This window comes from Pungitius pungitius, chromosome 1 (assembly GCF_949316345.1).
Source record: "Pungitius pungitius chromosome 1, fPunPun2.1, whole genome shotgun sequence".
NCBI lineage: Eukaryota > Metazoa > Chordata > Actinopteri > Perciformes > Gasterosteidae > Pungitius > Pungitius pungitius.
In genome coordinates this window covers 21,539,707-21,552,152 of record NC_084900.1, presented here as the reverse complement: position 1 = coordinate 21,552,152, position 12,446 = coordinate 21,539,707, and the positions used below count along the sequence as shown (strand labels likewise).

At 43.0% G+C, this 12,446-nt stretch overlaps 1 protein-coding gene across 1 annotated transcript; it reads left to right on the top strand.

Annotated features, from left to right (window-relative positions):
- Positions 1–397: 397 nt before the first annotated feature.
- Positions 398–5,576, top strand: krt8 (keratin 8). The gene is made up of 8 exons (XM_037479247.2): positions 398–954; positions 2,446–2,654; positions 3,349–3,409; positions 3,497–3,592; positions 3,712–3,876; positions 4,066–4,191; positions 4,287–4,551; positions 4,680–5,576. Exons 1-8 carry the CDS (start codon positions 517–519, stop codon positions 4,985–4,987), a joined length of 1,668 nt encoding a protein of 555 aa, XP_037335144.2. The 5' UTR covers positions 398–516; the 3' UTR covers positions 4,988–5,576.
- The last annotated feature ends 6,870 nt before the right edge of the window (positions 5,577–12,446 follow it).

Below are 12,446 nucleotides of genomic sequence, written 5' to 3'. Positions count from 1 at the left end.
AGATAATCAGCAGTGCGTTCCTCCCCACATTCCCACATACACACAACATTATTTTCTAATACGTAGGTGCAGAATATAAATAATTTATATTTTCAAGAAACCTATTGAATCAGCCGTCAGGCTTTTTGAGCAGGTCTTCCTTCTCACACAGCCAAACAAACAGGAGATCAAAGAAATACGACCTCTCGACAGTGCTGTCAGAAGACCAGGTTTTCTCTATCAACAAAGACAAGCCTGTAGAGAGAACAGGTAATGCTTTGGAATGAGTGGACACTGGACAATGTGTCAGAGAAGTGTTGTGTTACAGCCCTGCCTCCCTCTCTCGCGAGCCAATGGCAGCTCACCACAGTCCCCTCCCACAGCCCACAGGCTTTAAAACTCCTCGGTAGGTTCTTCTCCCTTCTATCCACTCTGGTCTCTTTCCCTCTGCCTGCCTTCGCTGCCTACATTGCCACCCAAGCCATTTAGGTCTGACCTTCCCAGACTCCTCCAGAAGAAACCTCTCCAGATTTCAGAATGTCCAGTCACAAGACCAGCTACAGTGTGAGGAGTTCCACTGCTCCCCGAAACTTTAGCAGCAGCTCGTACGCTGGACCAGGCGGGATGAGCAGCCGCAGGAGCTACAGCGTCAAGAGTTCCTACGGAGGAGGCAGCAGGGGCTTCGGGGGCATCACCAGCTCCTCCGCCTATGGCCTGAACTCAAGCATGGGCAGCATGGGTGGTGGCATGGGGGGTGGCATGGGCGGTGGAATGGGTGGTGGTATGGGCTACGGCGGTGGCATGGGCTTTGGCGGTGGGATGGGCGGCCAGGCCCCTATCACCGCTGTGACTGTGAACAGGAGCCTTTTGGCCCCCCTGAACCTTGAGATTGACCCCAACATCCAAGTGGTCCGCACCCAGGAGAAGGAGCAGATCAAGACCCTCAACAACCGCTTTGCTTCCTTCATTGACAAGGTAAGAGCTTGTGACCTACGACATGATATATTGGTAGATCAGTACGTGTAAGGCGCAGTCATGGTGAAGTCAGAAAAGCACATTGTTTCACTCTAATAGACACTGTTGTATAATATTAGATATAGAGTTCAATACTCAGCACCCCCTCCCCTCTGCTGCCCGTCACCTCCCACAAAGGTAGAAAAAAATAAAAATATGCCATTGTGCAAAGTTAATTTTGAGCTCTCTATGTTGGCCTCAGGCTGCCCTTTTATAGTGAAAAAAATCAGACTTGCAGAAAGAGAAAGGGAGAAAATAGAGAGAAAGAGAGAGAGAGAGAGAGAGAGAGAGTTAAGGGTGTGTCAGGGCAGAGCTCAGGGCTTGTGATACGGGTTACCTTGGGAATGATCCCTCCCTCGGCTGGGGTGTGGTTCTTTGTGCTGCCCTGGTGGCCCCCAACCCTTCCAAACACAAACACGCACCCAGAGTTATATTTCAGTTCCATCTTTAACTTTAAAGACAAAACCCTCTTTCATGGTGACCCATCATAAAAAGGATTGTCATTTGGGAATTCGTTCGTTCAGCATGTGAAAACTCCAAAGTGTTTGAGAGTGTATGTGTGTTTCCTTTGAGGCCTCTGCAATGGGTTAATATTTAAAAAGGTTTCATGTTCTGATCAGCTGACTGGCTACGTATCAGCTCTCCCTCTCCCTTTGCAACAGGAAGATAAAGCCAGTTTTGCATAGTTTGAAACAAAACAGATAAACCTTCACCCTTCCGTCACCTGTTATCTCGCCATGGCGGTCCATATCCAGGGACCTTTCCACTTTGGTTAAATGAAGGTCTCGGTAGGAACCCACCTGTAGGAAGAAATGTGTCAGATCAGGGTCCACTGGTTTGACAAGCTTGCTTTTTCTATTGTTCGCAAATGCAAACTCGCTTCAACACGTATTCCCTCCACCTCCTTTCCACTCTGCTCTACAGAGATCATCACCTTGATAACAAGATTAAATATTTGCCTTCCTGCATCTGCCTGCGGATGTGACCCACCCCCAGGGCCCTGCTACTCGTCTTCTCTCTGTATTTTGACTATTTTCTGGAAAACGTAGCTGTACAAAAACAGGAAGATATGCAGGAGAAGGGTTAACTAGCCCTTTGTCCATCAGCTGTTTTTTCCAAATCCCCTCCGCTTCCTTTCAGGATGTTCGTAATTCGGGCCTTCCTTTGGAAAAGCCTGACCATTCTGAAACTGAGCCAACAGCTTCGTACGAAGCTCCAAATATAGATAAGGATATAAATGACTGGAGAAGATTAATGGGAGGAATGGCCAGGTTAATCCTGATTTTAGAGCAGGGTCTTAGGTTTTCATAATCATTTTCACCCAATGAAAAGGAGTCCCATCTTTATGAATTTTTTACTTTACAAAAGCATTAGAGACTGATTCTCCAAGACTGCTTTTTGGATTGGTTGCTAACTTATAACTCTAATACAACACAAATATCCATCTTCTAGGTCCGCTTCCTGGAGCAGCAGAACAAGATGCTGGAGACCAAGTGGAACCTTCTGCAGGGACAGACCACCACTCGCTCCAACATCGACGCCATGTTTGAGGCCTACATCACCAACCTGCGTAGGCAGCTCGACGGCCTGGGTAACGACAAGATGAAACTGGAGGCCGACCTGCATAACATGCAGGGCCTGGTGGAGGACTTCAAGAACAAGTGAGCATGAACAGGATCAGGACGGGTGGAGGTGGGGGCGGGGGAGTCAATGATGGGCTTAAATGAACTGCCTTTCCATGCAGTTGTACTTGTTCTACCCCATGAAAAAGGAAACTGGGATTCACCTTTCTCATTTCAGTTAGATTGGACCAATTTCAAAATGCCTACACATTTAATGCTTCAAGACCCACTACTTGTGGACTACTCCCTACATTTGTCTATTGTCTTGTATCATGCACAAACTGTAGGGAATTACAGCATCTGGGAAGCGTGTGCCAAGAACCCATTGCCTTCCATTACACTTATTACATGTGCCTGTAGGTTTTACAGAGTTTGTAAAGTTTTTGCGCACATGTCTCCATAAAAACAGCTACTAAAGAGAGACAATCGTAAGTAAGTTTACAATCTTGTAAGGATAACATTCAACCCTTTGAATGTTTATGTAAAAACTATTTATAATTTGCACATTAGAGTTGAGAGACCCAAGACAAATTGCATCAGCTGAATTTGGTTGTTTTATGGGCGGGGTAACTTCTCTCAGACCGTGCCACTTTGCCTGAGACAAATGTCCCAGAGGAGTTTGGGATGGACTACTGGCGCCTCCTAGTGTGGTGTTGCTGCATATATTACACAGATGATGATGATGATATAAGACTAAAAATCTAACTCTGTGATGTATTGTTTTCCCTCTCAGGTATGAAGATGAGATCAACAAGCGCACAGAGTGTGAGAATGAATTTGTCCTCATCAAGAAGGTCAGCATCAGCAGTAAATCAACTTACATATGAGTAGGCAAAATTCTCCTGTGATGTCCCATTCTAATACGCTTTTATCGGTTCCAGGATGTCGACGAGGCCTACATGAATAAGGTTGAGCTGGAGGCTAAGCTGGAGAGTCTGACAGATGAGATCAACTTCCTTAGGTCGATCTATGAGGAGGTACGGCACAAAAATCACCTACCTCAGTTGTGTTTGTTTCCCTGATTTTTCTCAGTTTATGTCTCACCCCTTGCAGTGCACTTCCTCGATTAAAGTGCATGTTTACTGATTCCTTTCAGGAGCTTCGAGAGCTCCAGAGCCAGATCAAGGACACTTCAGTTATCGTGGAGATGGACAACAGCCGCAACCTGGACATGGACTCTATTGTGGCTGAAGTCAAGGCTCAGTATGAGGACATCGCCAACAGAAGTCGCGCTGAGGCTGAGACGTGGTACAAAAGCAAGGTGAGTGAAAGCTTCTTTTAAATTATTCTCCATTTTGATTTCTGTAGTTTCCTTAGCGAGAAAGGTAAAGAGAATGCACATGCAAACCCTACTTTATTGGTTCAATGTATACCGACAGGAAGCTCAGTAGCATTCAGTTAGCATATGCAGTGTTTCAAGTTTGTAATGTCTGCTATTGTTTTTGTTTAGTATGAGGAGATGCAGACATCCGCCAGTAGATATGGTGATGACCTGAGGGCCACCAAGACAGAGATCTCAGACCTCAATCGCATGATCCAGAGACTGACATCAGAGATTGATTCCATCAAGGGACAGGTATGGTAAAAAGTGGCGCCATGGGACACAATCCATGCCATACAGTTAGCGGAAAAAGTCGTACTTTTTTTGACCGGGCATTGTTCTTCTCCCAGCGTGCCAACCTGGAGGCCCAGATTGCTGAGGCCGAGGAGCGTGGTGAGCTGGCAGTAAAGGACGCCAAGGCCCGCATCAGGGACCTGGAAGACGCCCTGCAAAGAGCCAAGCAGGACATGGCCCGCCAGATCAGAGAGTACCAGGACCTGATGAACGTCAAGCTGGCTCTGGACATTGAGATCGCCACATACAGGAAGCTTCTAGAAGGAGAGGAGGACAGGCTGGCGACTGGCATCAAGTCCATCAACATCTCCCAACAGAGCTGTAAGTCATCGTCTTGGTCCCTACTCACATTTACTTAAGCGCCAACTAAGTGACTTCAATGAATAAATTTGAGTTATCTGTCTTAGTCAGTTTCCCACGTTGAACAGTTTTATTATGTCTCTCAACAGCAAGCTACGGTGGTTACCCTGCAGACCTGAAGAGCACCTACTCAAGCGGCTACTCCAGCGGTTTCAGCGGCGGGTATGGAGGCGGATATTCTGGGAGTATGAGCGGCGGTAGCATGGCCGGCGGCTACAGCAGCGGCGGCGGCTACAGCAGCGGCGGCGGCTACAGCAGCGGCGGCGGCTTCAGCAGCGGCAGCACTGGCGGTGGCAGCTACAGCACCATCCAGAATAAGAAGAACGTTGTTATCAAGATGATCGAGACAAGGGACGGCAGAGTGGTGTCCGAGTCTTCTGAGGTCATTGCAGATTGAGCTGTCAGGTTTAAAGGTGTTGCTACCTGTCTGCTATTATCTCTGCCTCTCTGGTAGTTTTGTACTTACAGTTCACCTGCCCATACCATATCCCCCCAACTATGAAGTAAAACGCTTGCCAGCCGCTCTCCAATGGAGCCTGTAACATTTCCATGAAGCAATAAATGATCCTAACACTACTAAAGATCTGTGAATGAACCAAAGAATTTATTTTGCATGTCTGATTTATAATTGTCTGAGCAAAAAATAAAATACAAAAAGAGTAGTTGTGTCACAGAAAGAAACAACTGGTCAAATAAAAACTCTGAACTATATATATATATTTACATATATATATAATATAAAGAGAACACTCCCTTGAAATCTAACAGCTAACATATGCACAAAGGGCTGTTACCTTCAACAAGTGCATAAACAGTGGTGTTAAAGGATTGTGAATGCAAGATGGTCTGCTACATTAGGTAGTGCATGTCTTCGTGTCCTGTAACTGTAGGTGTTGGACCCCTTAGGAAGCTGCCCGCATCATACTGTCCTGAGGTGCTGTTTTTGCTAACAAACCAAATAAAAACATGTGTTTACTGAAGGAAAATGATGCATTTGTTTGAATTCATTGATGCCAGTGAGTTAAAGTAAAATGTATTAATTTAAATTCCACTGAATTAATCTTTCTGAATAGAAGCAATCAACGTATGTCTATTTTAAGCATATACCGGTAATCACTGGAAATATATAATATATATATAATTGTTTTAACGCACAATAAGCCATTTGAATCAAATATGGAGCAGTTCCTTTATCCTAGAGTTGGCCATGTTTCTAAGAGAGCCAGACGTAGAAGACACAGCACTATTCGTAACCATATTATTAGTTAATCCGGAATACGGTGAGGATCTATAAAATCCTTTCAAAACATTTTTGAGATCATTGTCAAAAATACTACAAAAAGATACCTCTCTCGCCATAGTGATGATTTAATTCTGAAAATACATAACATAGTAGCATAGCGTAACATAGCGTGAAATACTGTATGTTGTATATGAAATATATGTCAGTGTACGTAAAGTAAATGAAACACAGTTACAATGTGCTTACCTAACATAGTAAGTAATGTATTTTTAAACTGTTCTTTATCATGACGAGGAAAAAAGTAACAGCGCGTAATGCCCCGGGTGTGGCCTTTCATGTTCTATTGACACTTCATTGGTCTTTAACAGCTCGTATGGGGAGTGGCGACTTATTGAGTGTATTTGAGTTCAACAAGTCGGCACTTTGAATTCCTTTGTGGCCTGGAGCGTTTTCACATAACATTTACACTTAATGGTGATGAAAGAAGTTTTTACGCTTGAATTGTTAAATGGAATCAATCCTGTTTACTTTCACAATTTCTGTGTTTCAATGGTTAATCACTTTAAACCGTAATTAAATTGACCTGCTCATGAAGTTCCAGGGTTGTGTTAGCAAATAAGTCAAAGTACCTAACTCCTTGTAGTTGTGACTTAGAATTTGGTACTTTGATTTCTTTGATTTCTTAAAAAAACACAATTATTGCTTGCTGGACCTCAGCGCCAGAATTGAGACAACTGTATGAAAAGCATAATAATGACTTTGCAATTGGTTGCTTCAGTGTATCTCTACAGGTTAATAAAATGTAAATTCTATTCCGTTTTTATTCAGGTTGGCCTGGTTGGCCACCAAGGAGAAGTATGACAACACAAGAAGCAAGGATGTTACCCCGCAGGTCAGACCTCTTGGTTTGTGCACAGTATACACTTTTAATAATCGAAAATTGTAGGAAAATTAGGATGTATTTTGCAATGTTTTTGAAGGCAATTTTTTTTTTGCTGCAAAGACATTCTATGCTAGTTGAACTGCTGAGGCAGTCAGTCAGTCACTGTGTTTTAATTTGACAAAATAATAACTTTATTTAAAGTAAACATGTGTAACTATATAACCCTGACTTGTCTAACAAAATGATGGGGTGGGGTGGATCGTCCGGCCAACTGGGGGGGACAGGCATCTTCAAGCAGCCGCTGCTGCCTGGAAGAATGCTGTGGTGAGAAAAAGGTCTAACGCCGGATATTGCCCTGGTGGGCAACACAATCAGCCACAACAGCTGACACACCAGTTGCGAGCAGTAAACAGCTGTTCAGGTGGCCGGCGTCGTTTCATCAGTGAATAAAGGTGTGTACTAAAAAAAAAACACAATGATATACCATAAATTGTTTGACTTCCTCCAATAATAAATGACTATTAGTAAATGCACCCAATATTCTATACTAATTGTTTGTAAACATGGCTCATTGGCACTCATTCTGTGGGTCACACCTGGCTGAGATCTACACCTTTAATAAAAGGTTACATGCAGTGTTGGGAAAGTTCACTTTCTACATGAACTAGTTCAAAGTTCAGTTCACAAATTTTAAAATTAACTAGTTCAGTTACATTACATGTTATTTAGCTGACGCTTTTATCCAAAGCAATTTACGTTGTATTATAACCCATGCATTACATTTTTGCCTGGGGAGCAATTAGGGGTTAGGTGTCCTGCTCAGGCACACTTTAACATGGCACATGGGGCAGCCAGGATTCAAACCACCAACCTTGCGGCCCCCAGCGCACTGCACTACTCCATGCGCCACCATCTCCCAGTTCATAGTTCAAACTTAAATATTTGAACTAAGATCACAGTTTCAACTAGTTCAGTTATTTTTTTCCATATGTTGCTGCAAGCTATTATTTTTCAAAATGATATATATATAGAACCACAGACAGAAATTATTTGATCAGTTTTAACACTGAAGCTATGCATCAGATTTAATCTTCATATCCATTTTGAATCCTTATCCAACCAGGGTTCACATTAGCATTGAGGGGACAGCATTTCCCCATTGTTGCTTTAATGTTGCTGTCCATTCACTCCACACTAGCAGCACCTGCAGCGTTCACCCCTACAGTACATTCTCAAACACATGCTGCTTAAATGGTCTTTTTTAAATAAGGAATTATTAAAAAAAAAACAGGACAGTAATCATTAAGGTGCAAATGTTTGCAAAGAAAGGTCAGATTCCTCCCATCCTCACCGACCTTGTCAGTAACTTCATAAAACTCATTTCAATTATTATACGCCGCCTCTTTGCTACACGCAGCTGTCGCCTCCATGCATTTCTTTTTTTTTGATGACGCAGAGCGTTCAGGCACAACACTGGTTACATGTAAAACGTTTTTGAAGTACCTAAATGAAGTATGACAGCATAGTTGCTTTAATTCAACATGTGATGGGAGATGGCCCATATGATGTAACAGTTCTTGGTTTGATACTTGTAGGAGCCAGTTTTAATTGACATTGGGTGGAAGATACCAAATTGGGCCAGCAGGTGTCACCATGGTGCACTTGCTTTATTAGGTGGGAACTTTCAGCCAGGTGGCAGGTGTTGCGAGACGGAGGAGCACACAGTTTTCGACCGCTCCGGTCTCTTTCACAATACGTGGTTGTAAGTGACAGCTAAATGGACTCCACATTGTGCTAAATAAACCAAATATTCAAACAAAGAATCAACGGCGTAAGCGGGTTTATTTTACCGAACGAAACATGTGGTAGTGCAGTGGCCAGCGCGTCAAACCCTACTTTTAGCCTGTCTACGCAGCCCCTCAGTGGCTTTAAGTTAGGCTTAGCCGCTACAATACTGTTATTCTGAGCAGTGGTCTGATGGTTGTATTTGTTTGACCTTCAGGGGAGTCTAGGCTTCACGTGAAGAACTTCCAACCGGCTCCTCCACCTTTTGTGCGCCTTGGTGTTCCTTTTGGCCGTCTCCTCCCTCCTTTGAGTCCTCTGGTGCCTTCTCCCTCTTCTTCTAACCCCTTCTCTGATGTTTCTATCTCCACCTCTAAATCTTCTAGCTCCTCCATTGGTTGTTCTTATAGGTCTTCCTCTAAATCTTCCCATTGCATTCCCCCAATTTCCACCCTAAGGTGACTTAAGAAAGGGTACGTTTTATTCGACCAACACATACCTGCAACGCGACCACAAAACATTAAAAGTGATGAGACAAATTGGCCTATTTGCTCATCAAGAGTCTTTTTCTAAAGGGAAAGGGGAGCTTTCGCAGGACATTGCAATAAAATCCATATTGTTTATTAGTTTGTTTTGATGCACGTTTGAGATGTTCAGTTGTCTTTGATTATAATTTAATGGCCTTTAACGATGGAACTAAAAATCTCAGGGAGATGTGACCGCGCGCGATCCTGAGAATGATGGTGGCATGCAACAAGTAATTGACTAGACACAAATTATACAATTTTGAGCAATTTATTTGGCGTAATGAGACTTAAAAAATCGGAACATATATATATATATATATATATATATATATATATATTTATTTCATTGTATTGAATATAATCATTTAAAAATACCAATTATAATCTATGTGCTCCAATGCGAACCAGAAAGAGAGAAAGCCATACTCAGGGCTGGCCAGTAGCGGCCACAACAACGATGGAGGACTAAGGGGCTGGAATAGAGCACTCACTACGCTCCGTGCCACACATTCATACACACCAAATCAAGAAAAAGAGGCAAACTAAAACTGTACAAGTGGTGAAGGGAAGTGCAAAATACCACGGCATTCAAAAGGAGTGATGGCGCAGCAGTGAGCAACTCTATCACCAAATCCCCCCACCATGAGAAGCCACGCCCGGACCAGACCCTGAGCAGGAAAAGACACAATGAGCACAAGTACCCAATCACAGGGTTCAATATATTAAAATCAACTAAGCACCAAACAAACACAGTAAATAGTAAATAAGTAAATTAAGTAAAGAAACAACAAAAAACGAAATTAAATGCCAATTAGACCCAAATAAAAAAAACTGCAAGGCACTCAGCGCCTGTAAGGACAAGAAAAGAGTTAACACATGTAATAAATATTCCTTCTCTACTTGTAAACTGGCATTACCTAGTATGACTACAAGAGAGCGGCTACGTCATAGCAGACCGCCTCCTTTACACACGCAGCAGTCTGAGCCAGCGTCTAAAACACAAAAAGGAGAACTGAGAATTCACTAAAAAATGAGGAGCACAAACACACCTACCAGGCCTTCAGCAGTGAGAGGAATACCCGCCCCAGGGACCACGATTGGCGCAAGTGGCACAGGGATGTAGCGTCAGTACGGGTGTCTGCTGTGTGTTTATATACGAGTGCTAATGTAATGGAATGCGGAAGTCTACGTACCGGCTTGGGGGGGAATTCCCTCTACGGCGGCTCATTAGGGACAAATCCAGGAGCAACATGCCACAAAATATTTCAAAATGTCTGACTTGTTTGTAAACCACAGACTGGAAATACAACTTTGTTTTGTTATGCACCTTTAACACCCTTAAACACACACCTAGCATCCAATACCACTGATACCACTAATGTCACACATAGTATGTTCTGTTCTTTTCTACAATATAGTTCATACCCTCTGATTTCAATGTCTTTGTCCGTTCTTTCTCTTCTTTCATTCATTCCTTAAGGCTCTGTAGTTGTACGTATAACCATCTGATACAAGCCCAAAGAGAGAAGCATATTCATCTAGAGAAGTACGGTATACCTTTTTTTATGTGTCCATCCAGGCAAATTGATGGATCTAATTGTTGCATGTTGTAACTTTTTTGCAATGGGTATTTTTCCAAGTAGTAGGCCACTGACTGATCGAAATGTGCAATGCTTTGAACGGGCAACTCACAATGTATTGAGTGGGCCGTAATTCACTGGGCCACCTTTTACCCCCAGTCCGTCTCTGGATGTGTACATTAAAGAGTCACCCTCAGGCTCCACCAGCATGTACCCATTTTGCATCAATCAAAAAACACTCGCGTGTGCATTCTGACGTCACGATCATAAAGGCTTGTCGTCAAACAAGGCTAAGGCTACTCGTGATAAGCTGTAGATGGTTGGAGGTGTTCATGTTTATAATCACATGTGCTTAACTTTCGTTCTCTAAACTCTTTGTGTCAGGTACGGCTGTTGGTGCAGCTTGAAGGGAGGACTCAGACGCAGGGCTCTCAAGAAAATAAAGACTTTAATCGTTAAGAACTGACCTTCACCAACAACACTAGACAATGACGCGACAGGGGACAACAGGCACACACGGCTTAAATACACTAGGGAGGTGCAGGTGATTGGACACAGGTGGAAACAATCAGGCAATCACAGGACAAGGCAGGAAGTGAAGCTAACCCAGTGACACAACATACTACAAAATAAAACAGGAAGAAGAACCAAACCCTGACACTTTGTCTGAAAGGTGCTTTGCTATGTTTGAAGTACTTCCCCCCTTTGTCACAGAGACAGGTCTCCGTGTGTCAGTGGGCTTTTCCTTCACAGTCTGCTTTGTACCCAAAGTACTTCCAGATTTAACAACAAGAGGTTGGCAAGAGGTTGTGCACTTGAGGGCATTTACGTGGTTTACTGTGTTCAAATTCATCCTTCCTCTGATGTTCAGTTGTGATGTGTAACTTAAGTCATTTCAATTTTAAACAATGTAACAGCTATTTATGGTTAAGTGTAAATGAAATGATATGCAATCTGCTTCCGAGCATGTGTGTGTGTTTTCTTTTCTTCTAATGTTATATGCATTTTATCACAGACGAGTGTCTTAGCGTTCAAACTTTCCATTGCGTGGACTGCTACTGAGAAAATGAACGTACTCGAGGTTTAGCTGCTGCGCTTCATATTTTAGTTTTACAGGAAAAATAAAGTTGGTTTGGTTTTGACAACTAAAACGGGAAAATGGCCGACCATTTGGTATTACAAAACAATGGTATTTCTGTATTTTCGTTTTGTTTAAACCATAAAAATAAAAACATGAAAACTTACATCAACCCTCTTTTCAGTACACCGGTGGTCCAACAGTGGGAAATATTTCCGTTAAAGAAAATTACTCACGAGGATGGATCAGCGAAATCCACTGTCCGTTTTGCTCTCTCCTGCCACAAGGTGGAAGTATTGTGTTGTTCGGTTCACTGGCACCCTCCACAACGAGACCCTCTTTAAAGCAGCCCTTTCACACTTTGGGGATTTATCGCTGTTAACAATTTCTAACATTAATGCAGTCAAATAGTTTAGATCAGAAGCGGTAGAATATTTTGCAGGAAAACCTCTTAGGGTTCCATCCGTTGATGCCATGAAAATCAGATCAATGCATAATTTATAGGCAGACGTGAGGTGAGGTGAGAAGGGAGTGTCATTCACATACGATGTAACTTAACATACACAAGCTTTTCTATTTCAACAGAGTTGGACTGGTCCCAATACCGTTTCCCCTCTTGGCCAGTTAGGGTGTGACCGGACTCTTTCTTTAGAGTTTAAGGAGAGATGAGAGCACACCTGTTTTTTTTGTTTTTTTCTCGACTGAATGTAGACCTCACTGTAGCAGTGGCTGTGTCTTAATCCAAGGGATGTACCGTTCTGTC